Source organism: Protopterus annectens, chromosome 2.part0 (assembly GCF_019279795.1).
Source record: "Protopterus annectens isolate FY-2018-M chromosome 2.part0, PAN1.0, whole genome shotgun sequence".
NCBI classification, from domain to species: domain Eukaryota; kingdom Metazoa; phylum Chordata; order Ceratodontiformes; family Protopteridae; genus Protopterus; species Protopterus annectens.
In genome coordinates this window covers 1797812978-1797833591 of record NC_056728.1, presented here as the reverse complement: position 1 = coordinate 1797833591, position 20614 = coordinate 1797812978, and the positions used below count along the sequence as shown (strand labels likewise).

The following is a 20614-nucleotide window of genomic DNA, read 5'->3' as shown; positions in this document are numbered from 1 at the left end:
TGTAATTTTAATAAATGTGTCCATAATTTCATAATTTGAATTCTGTTGTATTTAATGATATGCCTGTAGTATTTCAAGAAATAAAACTTGAATGAAACCATAGTATGCCACGATAATGTTCATTTGTTTATTTGAAGTCAGAGATTATCAGATGTTTCCAAAAGTCTTACTTTGAGAAGGAGTTTGCAGCAGGTAAAATATGCAGAATTCAAGCAGTCTATCAATCTTTACATGGAAATCTACTTTCATTAATTTTTCAAAAGACTACCATTACCAGTACAGCAGTCCATGTATAAAATATATAATCCTTCATCTCCTATTCAGTGTTTCTTTCTCATCGTCCTATATGCAGGTCCCAGTTACCTCCAGCACCTGACAGAGTCATGTGTAGAAAACGAACAGCTCATCTTACTTTATCCTCAAGACTAAAGCCACTGGAAGTTGGACAGCTCAACATCTAAAACTTTCCAAGACTACCTAACTCATTGTCTTTAACCATGGTGCTGCTTGTCGAAAGACATTTCTCTAGATCTCTTTTATTGTGCATAAAGTACAGCAGTGTCTGTAAACATCTCCAGGCTACTGTTTTAGTTTTTCAGACATTTTGAAAGTATTTTAATGTTTTCCCTTCAATAGCTTTAATGACTTCCATTGTGTGTCTGTCTGTCTCTCTCTCTGTTGTTCTAGACTACTTAACTTTGTGTTTCAATGTTAATATTCTTACCTTTGTTTTGTTTGCTTCTTATCCCCATGACATTTCTCCATAGTCTTTTTCTTTTACGTTCAAGCTGAGCAAATGGTATTAGTTTCTTTTATGTGCTGCACAATTGATATGTTTAAAGATTAGTTAACATATCTATGAATATTTATTTATTTTTTATTTATGCTTTGTTGACAAAGTTAGCCTACTAGGCCAGTGACCTCTTTTTAGGGTTGACCTGCGGTGGTATTAATACTATGGGATCTTCCCCTACTCTTTTTAGATAAGTGCCATGAGATATTTTATATTGACCTGAACTACCACAACTCAAGCAGATAAAGCCTCAATCTGATGAATGGCACACTCAGGAGTAGCAACCCCCCCAGTGCTGCACTACAGTGTCATCCAGAGTGGGAATTGAACCCAAAGCCTTCTGATTTGCCGGTACCAAAGGTGAGTGCACTGCCTGTTGACCTACTGAATCAGCTACTGACAGTATCCCTCATTGCATCCTATTTATTTCAGGTGCTTCTTATACCTTACTATTAGGCAGGTGTCATTTTTCTAAGCACGGATCTATTGTTGACAAAGGCTATCGGTTATTGATGGAAAAAGTATTTCTGACTCATTTGGCTAGGATGAACGTTTGCAGGAATCAGTGTCCCTCCCTCAACCCGCCCCCTTCTGATTAACTGGTCGGCTTATCACCCCCAGACCAGAGCCACCAACCTGAGGGCACAGGTGATGGAGCATTCAAACATATTGTTATGTAAATTGTTAATCGCTATGTAATCCAATGTAACTACTGTCTGTTTATTTTAACTGTGTAGCTTTTCTCCCCGGGCATCCGCTGAAAATGGACCCACGTCCAGTCGGACACTCCCAGTCAACAAATATAAATGAATAAATAAATAAATAAATAAATAAATAAATGTGGGAGGTCAGAACAGGAAATCAGAACATTCTGTCATTCACACTTTCCTGCATGTTTTTTTGAATGCCATAAACATCTTCAAGGGTAGGGGCACACAATCACATGCATTTGCTCACATGAGCACTCATGGTGGTGATGATGCATAGATGTCTAGGCTTCCCTCTGTGTGCACACAGACTTCAAGGCACTAATGCCATTCTCTAGCCTGTATTAGAGAGCAGCACTGTGCCACAAAAAACCTTACTTTACCTCAAGAGATATGCAAGCTGGCCATTATCATCTCAAGCCTATCCTCTGCCAACCTTCTAGCTTTCCCAGACACTATTCATTTCCATATCAGCAGTGTTGCAGGTGGATGCCGTGTTCCTGTGACAGTGGACTAATATTAAAAGGTTGTTCTTAGGACATTTCTCCTATCATTTTTTTTGTGGGCATAATTGAATTTTGTTCTGTGTAGCCAATTCATCTCAATCTTTATAATATGAATTTTGTGTTTATTTTATTTCATTTTTACATTTGTTAACCAGGTTAATGCAGTGTGCCTATAGTCAAACCATGTTTCTTATTTTAACCATCTCTCCAGCACTGTTTAGGCTTTGTTGTCAGTTGTGACTATATATTTAGTTGCCTTATGGACTTCACTTCATCACCCACTCATTTTTTTCTGGATCATTTCCCTTGAGATTGATTCCTATATTAATTGATCTAAGTTATCTGCCAAATATTGGCATTGCTCTCCATGTTGATTTTGGTCCCAGGTGAGGACTGAACATCAAATTCAGGAAAGGTTGAGTTCTTTATTGGTACTGAGTCAAGGTTTTCTTGACACTGACTCTTCTTGCAACCTCAGACAAGTAAAGTCTCCATTTTGGTAATTCTCTTAACCTTGACTCGTTCCTTTCCCAACCTTTCTCAACAACAACTTTGATGCTTGGTGTTCACTGTCAATGACACTGTCATCCTGTGGCAGTAGGTATTTACCTGGTCTAGCTGAGATGGAGAACACCCAAAAGGGCTCTAAGTGTAGTTGTTTTATTGGCCAGAGGACTCAGTATTTTCAGTGCTAGTATAAATTTGTCCCCTTTACAAGGAATTGCTTACCATGCCAGTGCCCTGTTTAGTAAGTTTAGAGCAGGTCTGTATTATATTTTCGAAAGTTTCAAACATCGAACACCATATGGTCGACACCATATGAGCGATGTTTGAAATTTTGAAAATATAAAAAAAAAAAAAAAACTATACTTACTTAAATGCTGTAGGCAGGGGGGTGGGCCCCCCTGCATCCCTCATATGGGGGTCTTCACCCCCCACACCCCCGCTACTTAAATATTCCTAGCACCCCTCATATGGGGGTCTGTGCCCCCCATGCCCCCGCTACTTAAATATTCCTACTCCGAGATCGCACTGCATTGAAGTAAAGGGAAAATATTCCCAATGGCGATTTCCGTGTTATGTGCGCAACGTTTCGAGCAATTGGATTTGCTCAATATGCTTTCACCATTTACAATTTTTGATCACACGATAGGAACCCAGTATAGAGCAAATGCACACCCTGCACACTGACCAACTTAGAGTAGCTAGTTTGCAAGTCAAGTAGCAATACCATTAAATTTAGTAGAATTTAGTATATTTTATAGCCTAGTCTGCCTCCACACCCCCCAAAAAAATGCACCCTTAATAGCCTTCTGTTAACTTTCACCCTTGTAGCTCATGAATTATTACAGGACAACATAGATATGCAGTTTCCTGACTTCTCAGCAGTTAGCCTGGTGGATATAGGTATCTTGAAACAATTTAACAGTTCTCTCATTTTAACTCACAATCACTTAGTCCTTAAAATAACAGACACAGTATGCGAGAGATGTATGTACACAATGTGACTGAAAACTAAACTCTCACATACAAGCACATATCAGGTTGTCAAAGCCACACATGTAACACCCAGCACATATAGCATGCAATACACACATAGACCATCATATGCTGAGGTAATTAAATACAATCTTCGTAAACAACAAAGACCTCCTAGACCACTCATTAACAAAGATTGTCCTCAGCAAACCCAAAAACACACTCATCAAAAGAAACATCCATAAGGAAAGCAAACACATTGCTCAGGACTCTAGTCATAGGGGACTCCGTTGTAAGACATACTGATGCCCCTCTAACCAGGCCAAACAAGGAGAAGATGACAATTGCCTGTCTGGAGCTAGGATCCACCAAATTATGCACGCACTCGAGCATCAGCATGACAGGTGCCAGTATGATTCAATGATCGTCCATGTAGGTGTAAATAACTTCAGACGTACCTCCCCAAACTATATGAACAGAGACATTATAAAGCTCTCTGACTGTGTTTCAGGCTGATATGACCCTAGCATTGACCAGCATATTGCCTTCACCAAGGATGATGCCACAATATGAACAAAAGGTGATTGTTTTTTTAACAATTGACTGAGTTTCCAGTGTCATTCTAAGGGGATCCAATATTTGTCAGCGTAGGAAGACATGATTAACAGACTATGTTGCTTTGCTAAGGATGGTTTCCACCTGTCCCCTTTAGGCTTTTGAATACTAAAACTTTACCTCCCCCCATAGAGTTTTTTTAGGCAAGCCAAATTGACAAAACCTACTGATAGAGCAAAATCAACTCAAAAGAACCCCAAGGTGTTAATGCTTAATTCCAGGAGCCTCCCTCCAGACCCTTCTTACCCTGGAGAATATAGACATCTGTGCAGTTACCATGACATTGTGTAAAGTGTTAGAAAGTGCCCTGATGTGCAACGTTTCAGTGCCTTCCACACTTTTAGACCAGTAGATGCACAGACATCGACTAAAGGTGGAGGTATCTCGTTATACATCAATAACAAGCATACCCCTAGGCTGGCTAAACAGGATGATATGCTGGAGTTTCTCCAAGTACAGGTCACTATAGATAAAATCCTATACCATATCCTAGAAAGCTATAGGTCACCCTCTATGTCCCAGAAAACAAATAGCACATACTTAGACCTACTAGAGACACTCAACATTCAACCTAATACCTTACTCATGGGGGCCTTTAATTACCCCACTATAAACCGGGAATCCTACATGGTCTGAAATCTGCAGGAACAGAGATTTCTGAACTTCGTAAATACAACACTGGACCTCATACTCACAAATATGGAAGAATGCTGCATCCCACCCCCCTCCCCCACAATGTCACATCCTCTCTGTTAAGGTCCAACCATAAAGCTGTTTCCCTATGAAATCAAAATTAACTCAGTAACCCCAGTAAACCCTGTAACAATTAGGAACTATTCCAAGGCAAACTACCTTGTATTAAGTGATAGTATGTCAAAATTAATTGCCCTTCCAAATGCAGAGAACACAGCAGACTATACAGAATTGTTCACAGAAACTCCAGAGTAGTCTAAAATATGACCTATCAGGGCCACTGGAGTTACGATTTACTGTAGTTCAAAATAGGCTTTGTGCCACGAGAATGGAGGACTGCAGTGGTCATCCCTCTTCATAAGGGCAGATCATTAGCAGATCCCAGAAACTACAGGCCCATTAGTTTGACTAGTCATATATGCAAAACCATGGAAAGGATTATGGAAATAATTAACAAAGACACAGGAGACAATTATTTGAGAGTTATTAGGGAAGATAGAAATATCTTCAGGAAGTGGGATAAAATGAAAGTGGAGTTTAAAAATAAGGTAGAAATAAAACAAAAGGAGATATGGTTAAGAAGGAACAAGAATTATATATAGGGACTGACAAAGGTTACAGTATTTCAGTATAATTGGAATCTCACAGAACAAGAAGAGGGGCAGATGCAGAATGCTAAAGAGAAAATAAGGTACTACATGAATAATATGCATGAATGTAGAAAGGTTGCTGTTAAGCAACTGTTTTTTGATAATAACTCCAGAGAACAAAACGTTTAGCACAATGACTCAGGCAAAAGAAAGTAGAAAGGGTTGTTACCAAGTTTAGGGAACCTGTAACAAGGAAAATCACCAGAGATCCTGTAGAGGTTCATAGGTAAGTACTAGGCTAAATCTTGATTGTAATCCACGACTATGAAGTGTTTATGTCTATAATGGCTAAAAGAATGGCAAATGTGTTGCCAAAATTGGTAGATATGTATCAGTGTGATTTTGTGAAAAGGAGGCAAACATTTGACAACATTAATATTTGGGCAGCGCAGTGGTGCAGCAGTTAACATTGTCACCTCACAGCAAGAGGTTCTCTGATTCGATTTTTGGCTGGGGTGCCTTCTGTGCAGAGTCTGCATGTCCTCCCTGCCTTCACGTGGGTTTCTTCCACGTACTCTATCTCCTCCCACATTCCAAAGACATACATTTGGGTATTTCTCCCCGGGTCTCTGTTGAAAATAGGCTCTGTCCTAGTTGGACTTTCCTGGTCAACAAATGTTAAATAAATTGAATAAATAAACAGAACAATGATGATCCAGAAAGAAGCAGAATGTAAGAAAATATCACTGTTGTTGGTGGGTCTTGATGCAGAGAAAGCTTTTGACAGAGTAAACTGAGATTTTATGAGTAGGGCAGTGGAAACATTTGCATTCCTTTACACGATAATAAGGCTAATTAGGAGAATGTATCAGGGATCAGAGGCAAAAGTTAGTGTGGTGGTTCCTCTCTGATACGTTCTGTCTGAACAGAGGAACCAGGCAGGGGTTTCCTTTTTCCCCTTTGTTATTTGTGCTATATTTCAAACCATTGGCAAAAAAAAAAATAAGGAGCTGAGACATTCAGGGATATAATTGGTATGGCAATCAAGAAACGTTGGTTTTATTTGCAGATGATATGATTTTACACCTGATAAAGCCCGAAAAGGGCAGCTCGGTGTGATGGGACATTCTGAGACAGTTTCAGATGTTTTCGAGATATAAAATTAATGAAGATAAAACTAAGGCTGTAAGCTGTGCGCCCACACACAAATTGGTTCAGCTATACCCACATTTCTGGAGACATGATAAAATGAAGTACGTAGAGGAGTATGGATTAAAAAGGATTCTGTTACAGAAGCTAAGGCTGTGAAAAGAGCCTAAACAAAAGGTAATACAAAAATGAGGAACTGGAAGCTCTTGTTTATGGATATGGATAGCAAGATAAAATCAATGAAAATATTTTAATCCCTTTAGTTTTTTTCACAGGTCAGGCATATTTTTATCAACCAGAGAAATTGTGAATTGCAATTAATAAAGAGTTGAATGATTTCATGTGGGAGGGGTAGAGGGGAAGAGTCAAGTAGGAAAAAGCTCATCCTTCCAATAGAACAAGTTGGATTGGGAATACCTGACTTGAAGGGATACTTTAGAACTACACAACTAAGGCTCCTGTGCATAGCAGAAAGCTATAAACCAAAGTGGAAAGGGATTATGATGAAATGGAGGTACCTTCAAGAAATACGGAGAGAGTGGGATTTTGGATGCAGATCCTTAAGGTGAATAACAATAGCCATGCACAATATTATATTCATAAAGTAGCAGAAAGTATTCTTAGAACTAAGCCAACATGGGAATGGAGAAAGGAGATTTTGCCGATAGGGATAAATGAAATTATGGGGACAGGAATTTACTGGGGAAAACTGTCAAATGAATCAGGGTATTGGGAACAAATAATTAGAGAGGGAAAGGTAATTGAATGAGACGAGGCCAAGAATACATTTGGACTGCAGGATAGAGATTGCTTACCCTATCAAGGACTGATATTGGAGTATAGGCAAAGAGAAAGGGATAGGGAATCCCAAGTGAAGGACAAGCACTGGTAACGTTTTTAGTTGAATCTAGAACAGAAGCTGCTGCTAAAAAATGAATAATTATAGGGTATCTAAAATATTGCATGATAACTATAGGAATCAATCAGAGGAGGTTAGAAAAGATTGGGAAGAGAGATCGGGTAAGCAATTCACAAATAAACAATGGCAGGACATATGTACAGCTCCCAATTATGAAACAAAGTGTAGAATATGTAGGATGTTTGCTTGGAAGTGTTTGCATGGGTATTTTATACACCAAGCAGACTCCAAAGAATTTTTCCTCAGGTAGATTGCAAATGTTGGAGGTGTGATGAGGAAGAAAAAGGTAAGTGGGAGCATATATTTTTGGGAGTATAATGAGATGTCAAACTTTAAAAATTCCGTACAGAGTACTCTGCCAGAAATACTGGGTGTGCTAATTGTAACTAAGTAAATGATTTTTTGAGCTGAGATACAGGATCTGAATTGCTTTGCTAAGTTTAAATGTTCTTCGTGTTTCACTGTTGCAGTCATCACACTTGGGTTATCCTGCCAGGGGTAGCCCTCAGTCACCCCGAATACCAGAGGCTTAGTATTTCTGCATCAGTTACTGTCACTCCAGGACTAACGTCAGGTCGTCAGTGGTATAAAAACAGGCAGCCGATGCCATTTCATCAGTCTTTATTACAGAGGAGCCTGAAGAAGAAGCAGTTTGCACGAGTGCCGGTCGGCCGCTACCTGAGTTTTCGGTTCCGAAATTGAAGCTGAAGTCTTCTAAAGCTAAGTACCCCATTGGGGATCCTTTTTTCTTGCTCTAACCTATGTCAGAAAAAGTTAACAATTGTCTCGCCTGTGGAAAGCAAACACCACACCGAGATTTCCATTCTTACTGCTTCACCTGTTTAGGCCCAGACCACGACGTCCCTCGCTGCCGGTTTTGTGCTTTGTTCAACGCCCGAACTGTACATCTTCGGACCTTATCGTAGCTAAATACTTTCACTCTCAGTCTCTGTATTCCGAAATGGCTTCAGTAAGCCATCTGACTATCGATATTCTGAAAAAACGTAAGGATAAAGACAGAGACAGACCACACAGGTCCAAAACTGCAGTCGACGCTTCCTTTAAGCTAGTCGCCAGTTTGCCGGTACTTAGTGAGGCACTTTTGCAGCCCCTGATGCCCGCTTCGATGGATTTGCAGGCTGCTACAGAGACCCGTTTGGAGTCTGGTATGCCTCAAGACTTTTCTTTGACTATACAACCTGCGGATGTCTCTACATTGGATGGGTCCAGAGCCACTGTGCTGGCACCAGCTTCTGAGGAAGTTCTTTGCAATACCAATATTCAACACAAACCGACAACTTCTTTCCCGTCTTCAGTTCTTTCTAAAACTACCGAGTTTCTAAGGCCCAGAGTGCAAACTACGCCTAAAAAAACGATGACCCAACCTCAAGCGCCTGCTTCCTTGCCTCAATCTCAGCTGCTTAAAATGGCAGAAGATCTTATCATGCTGATTAGAGGAAGCCAGCCTACCCCTGCTAAAAGGCAAAGAGACTCGTCCCCGGCAGCTTTATCTGACCAAGAGTCTGACGACTCTGAGGTTTCTGATTATAAAGACATGCCCTTATCTGCTTATGAGGATTCAGATGCAGAGGAATCCATTCCTTCTGCCTCTCCTCCAGGGGATTTTTATTTTTGTGAAACCCTACATATCTTGGGAGAGCATTTCCATTGGGAATGCCAGGATTATCCACAGTCCAAAAAGAGACTCAGGGGATTTTTAGATTTACCACAGCACAGACCCTTAGCTATTCCTCCTGTTCTGGATGTTGTGGATGATGTTTTTATGGAATCCAGTCTAACTCCTGATACTCTACCTCCTGCTCCCAGGAAACCTGACAGATACTATAGAGTCCCTGACTCACACAAATTCCTTTTCAAAAATCCTACTGCTGACCCAGAGGTCATCTCCCAAGGACCTAAGGGAATAAAAGCAACCACAGCTAAGAATCCCACCCACTCAGACAGGGATTCCCGAGCTTTAGACAGATGGAGTAAAAAAGTATACACTTCTAGAATTCTTGCCATTAGAGCATTAAATTGTCAATTCCACATGCTGAAATACCAGCAACAATCTATGAAACTTATTAAACAAAAACTGTCTACATTTGCTGACTGTGCAGAAAATAAAGAATTACAGGAGCTTATGCATTCTACAAGCCAAGTTAGTAAGCATAGCCTGAAATGTATGAAGCTAAAAAGCCAATCAGCAGGCCATAAAAACTGGTTTATTAATAAAAATAAAAACGTTGATACAGCAACCAAGAAATAACCATGTACTAAGCGCTTTCACCCAACCTCATAAAGGGCTTCATCAGAGTACTAAATCAACAAAATGTAAGCCATCCCTTATATACTTTTGAATTAATTGAATAATTGATTACAATTAAATGAACCTGAACCTGAAAGGAATAGTATCAATGACAGAACTATATGCAGTTGATAAAACTTTAAAATTGTCTCTCAAATACATAATTGTGAAAAACATTAAACACAATCATGATAAAATAAAATAAGATTTTGATGGGCAATTAAATGAAATAAACTCTTTAAATAAGCATAAATAAAAAATATATATGAAACATAAAAATAAAAATGTATAATATGTATAATATTGTGTTGTAGAAACAAGTGTAAGTGTGAAAACAAATATAAATATGAAAATGAAGGTGTATACAGGCCTTAATAATGAGTACTCCTAACTATCATGTCTAAAATACTACTCAATTTAATATTCAATTTGATATATGTATTGTATGTATATTGTGTTTGTGAATAACTGTCAAATATAAAATGTAAGTTAAGTTAATAAAAACATGTTCTTTAAAATATAGTAAAATATGTTGTGAATGTATAGGAGTGTTTGTAAATATGTTGAAATATTGTTCAAATAAAATATGATTTAAGTTTCAGTACACTAGAAATTGAAACATATTCGTTAATGCCTGGCAGAATACAGGCGTTAAGCCTAAGTTGCCAAAGACATTCCTTAGCCTCCAGAATGGTCTTGTCATCTCCTCCTTTGTGCACATTATGTGGGATTCTGTCGATAATAAAAAATAGAAACCTCTTAAAATATGAACATCTAACACTGTGGTTGTATAGAGCACTGGTGTTTTTGTGTTTTTTGATGTCTCTCACGTGTTCAACTATACGTGCTCTTAGCTTCCTAATAGTTTTGCCAACATAAAATGCTTGGCATGTTGAGCAAGTTGCTACATAAACAACCATGGTAGAATTACAATTACAATAACCTGGACATCTGATTGTTTTACCAAAATTTGCTATAACCACGTATGGACCATCATTAATGTATTTACATACATGGCATGCTCCACATTTATTCATTTTTGACTTTTTAAAAATATCAATGTTTGTATTGGTCTCAAAAATATCTTTTAGATTCCTTCCTCTACTGTACGTAATCTTAGGGTATGTACCCAAAACATCAGTTAATTCTGCATTGTTACTAATGACACTGGTCCAACTCTCATGAATAATGTTCGCAATTTTGGGGGATGTTTCATTGTAAGGTAGAATAAAAGTGTCATTTCTAGATACTAACTTGTTGGTTTCAAATGTATTGCCAATACCAAATTTAATAATAGGTCTGTATAACAAATACCTTTTTGTATTGATCTCTTTCTTGGTGTTAAATATGAGATCATAAGGATATCCTCTATCAAAAAACATGTTAGATAGTTTTTCTATTTCCTGATTAAATACATCATCGCTGCTAATTATTCTAGACAGCCTGACCATCTGGCCTTTAATCAAATTCCTCTTCTGATAATAAGGATGACAGCTGTCAAAATGTAAAAAGGAATTTGAAAAAGTATTCTTTCTGGAGATGTTGGACTGTATAACGTTGTTGTGATGTGAGAAAACAATATCTAAAAATTCACAATCATTGTCGTAAATTTGACTGGTGAATTTTAGATAACTGGATGTCTTTCCTAAAAATTCTACAAATTCAGCAAATTCGTCTTTACTCCCCTTCCAAAAAATAAGTATATCGTCCAGGTATCGTAGATATAATATAATTTTACTCCAAAAAGTAGATGTGAAGACCTGCTCTGTCTCCCAGTGTGCTAAACCAAATTGGCATAAATTGGGGTACATCTGGCCCCCATAGCCACACCAGTTCTTTGTCTATAGTACTCTTCATTCATATATAAAAAGTTGTTCTCAAGAACTATTTCCATCAGCTCTGTCAAAAATCTACATTTTGAAACATTCATACCACTGAATTTTAATAGACTAGCCTCAAACATTTCCATTGCTTCTATGTGTGGAATAACTGTGAATAAATTCACTACGTCTATAGTAGCCATAAAAAATAGGGCCACTGGAGTCCAAATCAAATTCATCTGCACATCAACCAAAAAGAGATGCTAGATGTTTTACACACTCTGACAACTTTCAGACCCCTACTCTGTCCGGGGCCTCTACTAATCAAAACAGACAACACCACAGTGATGTGGTACATCAACAAGCAGGGAGGGACCCAATCTTATCCAGTATGCAGGCTAGCCATGACCCTTTGGCACACAGCTTCAGCCATGCAGATTCACCTGCTAGCACAATTCCTGCCAGGCAACCAAAACTCTCTGGCAGACAACCTAAGTAGAAATCTCCTAGACCCACACCAGTGGCAATTAAACCACAGCACCTTCAGCCTCGTAACCCAGAAATGGGGTACCCCGAAGGTGGACCTGTTTGCCTCCCACAACAACCACCAGCTCAGCAAATTCTGCACCAGGGAACCTCACAGCAAGGCCTGGAAAGTGGATGCCCTATCCTTCCAATGGGAAAACCTCTCGATCTATGCATTTCCCCCTCTACCTCTTTTTACAAGGGTGTTACTCAAAATAAGGGAGGAAAGACCAAAGGCAATCCTGATTGCACCAGACTGGCCACACCACCACTGGTACTCACTATTGCTCAGCCTGTCACCATTGCCTCCATGGCACCTCTCTAAGATGCCAACTCTCCTGACACAGCAAAAGGGAGAGTTCTTGCATCTACAATTGTAGACCCTGAACCTGGCAGCCTGGCTTATTCCTTGACCTCTCCTCCAGTGGCCAGCCTAAGTAAGCAAGTCCTGGATGTTATACGTGAAGCCAGATGACCAGCACTAGAAAAGCCTATGCTGACAAGTGGAAAAGGTATTGCTCATGGATCCAGGATAAAGGAGATGAACCAGCACAACCCTCCTTACCTCTCATCCTGGATTACCTATCAGACCTGCTTCACAGGGGCCTATCCTTCTCTTCTTTTAAAATCCATGCCTCTGCCTTCTCTGCTCATTACAGCACAGAGCCACCTCTATTTTCACACCCCCTCATCAAGCAGTTCCTTAGAGGGGCTAACAACTTATGGCCACCCAGAAGAGCCCCTACCCCTGCTTGGGACCTTAACTTTGTGTTGGGAGAGCTCACGCTACCCCCCTTTTGAGCCTGCAGCTTCAGCAGAATTAAAATTCCTCTCTTGGAAAACAGCTTTGGTTCTGGCCATCACTTCAGCTGGAAGAGTGTCTGAGCTACAAGCACGTATGGCTGTGGAACCCTTCATCATTTTACATGCTGTCAGGGTCTCCCTCAGGACTAACCCAACTTTCATGCCTAAAGTAGTGTCCAGTGTGGCTCTCATATCTATTCAATTGCCCACATTTTTCCCTACACCACAAAGTAAGGGGGAAAGGATCCTGCACTCTTTAGATGTGCACAGACAGCTCAGATTCTACCTGGGTAGGACTAAGTCCTTTAGGAAATCTGACCAGTTACTGGTCGGCTTTGCAGCAGGGGCAGAGAGCAAGGCCATATCAAAACAAACCATTTCCAAATGAATAGCACACGGTATCCATTTCTGTTACAAACACCATGGGAAACCACCCCCACTGGGGGTCAGAACACATTCCACTAGGGCAGCTGCCACCTCTGCAGCGTTTCTCAGAGGGGTCCCTACCAGGGACATCCTGGAGGCTGCAACATGGAGTTCTGTTCACACCTTCACCAAGCATTACCACCTGCCTATCTTTTCCAAATCCAGGGCAGGCTTTGCAACCACAGTCCTGCAGGGCATTTTAGCCAACTCCAACTCTCCTTGACTGCCTCCACCCATTTCTTCAGCTTTGGGAATCAACCCAAGTGTGATGACTACAACAGTGAAACACGAAGTACATAGTACAGTTGTGTACACTTACCATAAATGTAAATGTTGTTGCAGTCCTGGTTTCCCACCCTCCATCTCCCTTCTCTCTCTCTCTCTCTCTCTTCCTCACTCCTTACAGTGATATTTGGTAATTATTTTATACTGGTGGTGTTATTCCACCATAACCTAGCTCCTTGTTTGGGGGCTCCTGACATTTGGGGCAAGAAAAACTGATGTAATGGCATCGACTGCCTGTTTTTATACCCCTGATGACCTGACATCAGTCCTAGAGCAACAGCAACCGACTCAGAAATACTAAGCCCCTGGTATTCGGGCCAACGGAGGGCTACCCCTGACAGGATAACCCAAGTGTGATGACTGCAACAGTGAATACACTTGAACATCTATGTTTATGGTAAGTGTACACAACTGTACTTTCTGGTGGCTCCCCAAAAAAACAATTACTAGAAAATGGAAATCAAAGTCTAAAACAACCATATTTGAAGTAGTGAATATAGTAACAGAGATAAAATAACTGGAAGTGGGATTTTTAGAAAAGGGTAGGAACAGATTACATAGAAAAAATGGGAATTGTGGGAACAGTACATGTAGAATAATATTTTGGAGGAGGAATGAGGTTTAGGGGAAGGCAGGAATTGAGTGAGATATGTAATGCTGTACTGACAATGACTGTACAGAATATTATATGTGATGCATAATGTTTGTAACTGAGAATATGTCAATATGGTTTATTTTTGTTTATATAAATGTATGGTTACTTATGTTATAAGTGATAATTCAAGAAAGATGCTTAAAAAACAAAGACATAGGAGATTTCAGACACTGGATCCACCCCAGTTTAGCTTTGCCAAGGGAAGGTTATGCCTACTGAAACTGGTGGACCTCTTTGAGATGGTTGCCAATGCATTGGATGAAGGTAAAATAGTTCATATTGTCTGCCTTGAGTTGGCTAAGGAATTTGATCCAATACCCAACTCGGGCATTGTTAACAAACTTAAGGAATTAGGCATAACCACCTATATAATGCATTGGATAGCTAACTCACTCACAGCTAAGAGCCAGGAAGTTAGGATTGGTGAGACCACCTCAGCAATGAGGCAGATCACCAGCAGACTATGGCAGGGCTCTGTGCTGGGCATGCTTCTCTTTGGCATCTTCTTCTCAGAAGTCAAGGCCAATGTCAAAGGGCTCTGACTGACCGAGTTCATAGATGATTGCAAACTGGGAGTAGTCATAGAATCCCCCCAAGATGCAGACATCTTACAAGAGGATCTAACATAAACAAATGACTGGTGCTAAAGCCAGGGCTTAAAACTCAGTGCCAAGAAATGCATTATAGTACCTTTTGGGAGTTGCCCACCCCAGGAAACTATGTCATCTATAAAACACCCCTAAGAGTAGACCCACTAGTCAGATATCTAGGAACTTGTAGACAGTAACTTGGCCTTCAACCAACACATGTCCAATGTGGTAAGGCAATTGTTTTTTGTTGCTCTATGTATAAGTAAGGGCATGGCATCTAGGTCCAGGGTAGTCATTGTACCACAATACTTGGCCCTGATCAGACCCATCATTGAGTATAATGCCCCCTTGGTATGTACCTTACACCAGACACATGCATCAAATTTAACATCTGCAAAGGTTCCTTGCAAAAAGAATACAGAGCATAAATACAATGTCATATGCAGATTGCCTCAAAGCCATATCTCTGTACTCAGTCTCCCACAGACTATGACTGGCATACAAGGCCTCCTCTGATGAACCTTTGGCACATCTGCAAAGCAAACAGCAGCAGAACCACTAGATCAAAAGACCTACATTTTGCTTGTAACATAAATAGGACATGTTGGAGAGACAAATGTGTATCTCAGAGAATTCTCATTATCTGGAATAGGCTCCCCATCCATGTGAAACAAAGTCCCTTCTTAACTCATTTTAAGCATAACATGGACCATTGGAAGAGAAATTGAAAATTCATCCCTCGTCTGGTGCCTGTCTCTCTAATGGACAGAGGCAGTCAGTAAATTGCATCATAACCAATAATCACCCCCAATATAAACATCTAAAACATATAACTTGTGGTACACATTTGGGTTGCTCAGCTTGACTTATAAAGGCCCTAGTGGTCAGTAGCCTAGAGCACAGCTGTAAACCTATGAACACCAGTAGTGGCTTCTTCTTTGCTGCTTTCTTGGCACTGACCTTAATCCTTGAGATACATTTTTGACAATGCTGACACCAGTACTGGCCTATTTTGATCTTGCAGCACCCACCTTGATCCTTCAGGGTCACTGTTGATAACCATGATGCTGATATTACCTTATTTAGGTATTGTATCAGCAATGGACATCAGTCTTTGAGGGTTGGTGCAGATCAGCTTGACAGTATGGTTTATTTTATTTGGGCTGAAGACCTCAAGCACAACATGGCATACATAGTTTTCTCAAGACCTTATTAATATCAGTAATCTTGGCCTTGTGATTGTCTTAAGTTTCCTGTTATTTTTGACTTCTTTGAACTCAATGCATTTGTCACAAATTGCCTTGCATTCATCTTTATGAGAAGCTCTGACTCTGGTGTCCACTTAACAGTCATTTCTGGAGAAGGAGGTTCTTTCAGCACATAACATTATGGGTAACAGGGAGGAGTTTGTTGCCTGGGAAAGTTTCAGATGCCAAACCAAGTTCTCTCAGTCTTTGTCCTGAGGGTAGAGGAAGATGGACCTGGTCCCATTCATGTGGCAATATGGTTACATAATTTTCATTTCCTTTCCTTTAATTATTTGTGTCCTTTGGACCCCTATTTGTTAATTTGAAAAGACCATTTGTTAATGTAGGTTTTAATTTAGTGGCAAAAGATCCATATTCCAAACATTTTTTTAGCTTAGAAAAGTTCAATGATTTTTCATCTGTTCCTTATGCAAGGCATCACATAACTAGAGAAAACATTCTTACAGATGGCTTGCAAATACTGACAGAGTTTCAAACCTAGACTTTCACCAAGTGAGGCTTCTTCCTTCTCTACAAAACCTGGGGTATAAGTAAACATTGCAGTAACATATTTCACAGTATTTCTACAAACTGCCTAAAGTGCATATGGGAATCAGGAGAAAAAAGTATTACTTTCTTCCAGTTTCTCAGCATGTCTTCTTCTTCTTCATCTGGAAGCACTGACATAGACAGATCCAGGGCATCCTATGCTGCATCAGGGATCACACCTATTGAATCCTTGGTGGCAGTACCAAAGGTCTTCTGGATACACAGCACTATAACACAATTGTATAGTTATCATTTTATCATCGTTTTCTCCTTTCTTAAATATAAGTAAAAGTCTTCTGATTAGAGGGAAATTTTTACTCTAGGATGGTAGAATTAGATAGATTGGTGGTAGGCCTTATAAGAGAAGCCAGCCCTAGATTTTTTTTTTAAATCAAAGATCAATCCTGTTAGGTTTAGTCATATGTCAAGCTTTGTTGTGTAGAAAAGCCAAGTAAATTTGAGCTTCTGTCAGAAGAGAAAAAAATTCTGTCCTAGCATTGCCTTCTTGGACCATTGCAGTAACAGCTGAATCCTTTAGTCAATGATTTGTCTTCATTAAGTATCATTCCTTCGGCAGTCTTTATTCAACCAACATGACTGCATTCCTACCCTACCCTCGAATGTGTTAGTGCTTTAAGTGGTACCTTAAACAAATATTATTTTGTTTGTTCATTGGCTTTGTTCCTTATTCCTACACAACATTTTCAGGTGTCTGGTTCATGAAGGCCAACCAGCTTTTATATATAGTTAATAAGCCTTAACCCTATTATCCACCCAGCATTTTTTATTTTTTTATTACTTATTTGTTAGAGAATGGGCAGGCCATCAGTGGCTTCATTCAGTAAATAATTAGGTATGTCTATTTTTTCCATGAACATTCTGAATGTAATAAAACTTAGACCAGTAATGGCGAACCTTTTGGGCTCGGCGTGTCAAAAATTCAGAAAATACCTATCTTGACTCTGCTTTACATATTCATTTATTTAAAAGATACAGTACAATCATGTGTGCTGCTATGTATTATAAAAGTAAAAGAAAAGCCAGTGACTTACAGTAGAGCAAACGATATGCGCACTGATAACTGGGCTTAAGATAGTGCACCAAAAAATTACCCTATTTTTAATAGTAATTTTGAGATGAACTGAAAAAAATATGGAACACTTTGCATTTGATTAACATCAATTAATGACTTTTGTGGTGCTGCGTTTTAATAAATAAGTGCAGGTTCCTTCAGTTTCTTTGGTAATTTGTGTTGGTGATCGCTGGTGTTTCACCCAAAACATCGAGGTGTGCCATCTTTGACACACGTGTCAAAGGTTCGCCATCACTGACTTAGACCAATCCCAGCTACCCAGTTTAGCAATTTGTTGAATCTTTCTTAAAAAGGATGGTCACTTATAGTTTCAGTTAAGACTTTGCAGCTAGGTACATTTTGCTCATGTTTAGTTAAAACCCAATCAGTAAGGGAAGCAAAACCAGAACTAACACAGCTTATTGGAGTTGAAACCTACTTATAAAACCCTGGGCAGGGAAGATGTCATTTTCAGTAGTTAAAATCTTCATTGACCATCCACTTATCCTTCGGATTCAATGTTTTATGTATATTTACCAAATGGACTAAACTAGCTTACTAAGCTTCACAGTCGTTAGTTTGAGAGCATTCAGTATCACAGCATTGTGATCATCATATGTTTTCTAAAATTTTACACCATTTTTCAAAAGGGCTGTAACCACCCTCCCCCATTTACTTAGATGATGGTCATTAGCGTCGTGAAGATTACTGGATTTTAGTTGCTCAGTTTTTCACAATGAACCATTTTATAAACAAAGGATTCTTGGAATGGAAACTGTATTTTTTATTAATAAAAAAAAAAAAGTTAAATGATGTGAAAAAAAGCTCACATTGTCATAATATAAACTAAGAACAGTATTGGTTTTATTTTGTGTAGGCATTTGGGCTACTACCATGTGCACCACGAGTGTGCATTTTTAGACGTGTGCAAAATAAAGAGTTAAAGCTCCTTTTTCTCACATTAACTAGTACAAATTTAGAGATTAATGGTCTCCAGGGAGATTACCAATTAGCACATTTCATTCTGGTACAGTAAGTATAGTTAAGGCTGACTGTCTTTGCAGATTCAGTTTACACTAATATAGTGTCTGGCTGTTGCTTCCTTATGTCAAAATAGTTTTTCCCATGACAAATCCTCTGTTATCCATAGTGATTTTTCACTGCTGCTTTGTTCTAGGTGGAGCGGGAAAAAATGAAGTCAGAAGAAGATTCTATGCACTTATCTGCAGAGAAGGGCCGACTTGACAGATCACTGTCTGCTGTGGAACAAGAACTGGTAGAGGCTCAGAGGCAGGTCCAGCAGTTCCAGGTAATACAGTGCTTATAGTACACTGTTATGCAAGAGCCATTTCAAAGGTAAATTAATAACTGTGTTTGACATAGGATCTGTACATACAAAGATGAAATATTTATTATCATCCCCTTTCCTAATTGTTTTCTCCCCTTGCTTAAACCCAAAAGCTCCTTTCTCACCTTTTTGACTCTTTCTCTCATTGGGTGGCTATAACCAGAATACCAATTTTTTAAGTACAATAATTTTACAATCTTCAAAATAATACAAAATACAAATACAGTTTAAATAATTATATTGGATTAAAATATAATATGAAAACATTGATTAAGAGTATATACAAGTTATATCTACAGGGTTTGTTCCTGATGCCTGGAGAATAACCACTGTGACTCCCCTTCACAAGGATGGTCCTTCTATAGACCTGGGTAATTATAGATCCATCAACCTCACTAGCCTTATATACAAAGCCATGGAGCATATTGTAGCAGAATTCATTTTTGCAGCTATATCCAACTTAACTGATTTAGATCCCAGTCAGTGTGGTTTTGTGAAGGGAAACTCCTGTCTCCTAAACCTATTAAGTTTATTTGTAAAGGTTTCAGGAGCTGTGGATGGTGTTCATTTTGTGCACAATGCTTATGTTGCCCTGGCCATTGCTTTTAACACTATCCCCCATGCCAGTATTATTGAAAAATTAGATAAGCTTAATGTAAATGTTGTCCTCTGGATTGCAAATTGGCTGCCCAGTATATTCCAAGTTGTGAAAGTTGCAGGTTCCCTTTCTGAATGTAATTTTGTAACTAGTGGGATGTCGCAGGGATCATTTCTAGGCTGGCATTTATTTTGAGGACAACCAAGCTAATATCCTAGAAGTGTGGTTGACCAAGTTTGGTGATGACAGCAAATTGCACACTGTTATCCACTTATCCCCTGCTACAAAACAGCTTCTGCAAGGGCTGGCGTATGCACATATATGATATATCTAAAGTTGCTTCAAACTAAATGAAAAAAAAATGCAGCATGGTTGCATTTGGCAGAAAGGATGCACCCACCTCATGTTATAGATGGTACTCCTCTTCAGACCGATGCACTCATAAGAGACCTAGGTACTTATGTGGATAACTCTCTCTCATTTGATCATCATTTTCCACACTAGTCAGGAAATCTTTCTATCTGGCGGAGTTGATTTCCAACAAAATATCTTCAAGAGCTAAAGATGTTACCTCCTGCCTTTGTACTCTTCCCTTATCAGACCCATCATTGAATACAGTACTCCCTTTGCTATGTACAAGTCTAAGTAAACCACTCAATTGGAAACGCCCCAAATATTTCTAACCAAGAAAACTGAAGGTCTTAAATCTTTCAGTTACACCAGTAGGTTAGAACGACACTCCATATACACAGTAGCCTACAGGTTGCTGTGAGGTGACCTGTGTCTTGCTTTGTGAGCCATGAAAGACATAGTCCTATTTAACTCCCTATCTATTTACAAAATCAGTGGCTGTACAAACACTCGCTGTTAGGGCCTAAATCCACACCAACAAATAAACAAGACACACTGGAGAGATAGGTTCCTTACTCAGCATAT

The 20614-nt window shown here is 39.3% G+C and overlaps 1 protein-coding gene across 1 annotated transcript in view; it reads left to right on the top strand.

Annotated features, from left to right (window-relative positions):
• The window catches only part of CROCC (ciliary rootlet coiled-coil, rootletin), a 2018646-nt gene that overhangs the window by 1876477 nt on the left and 121555 nt on the right, over positions 1 to 20614 (top strand). Inside the window, exon 34 of the mRNA XM_044061829.1 lies at positions 18910 to 19041. Within this exon, the coding sequence (XP_043917764.1) occupies positions 18910 to 19041 (132 nt within the window). The remainder of the gene's footprint in view (positions 1 to 18909; positions 19042 to 20614) is intronic.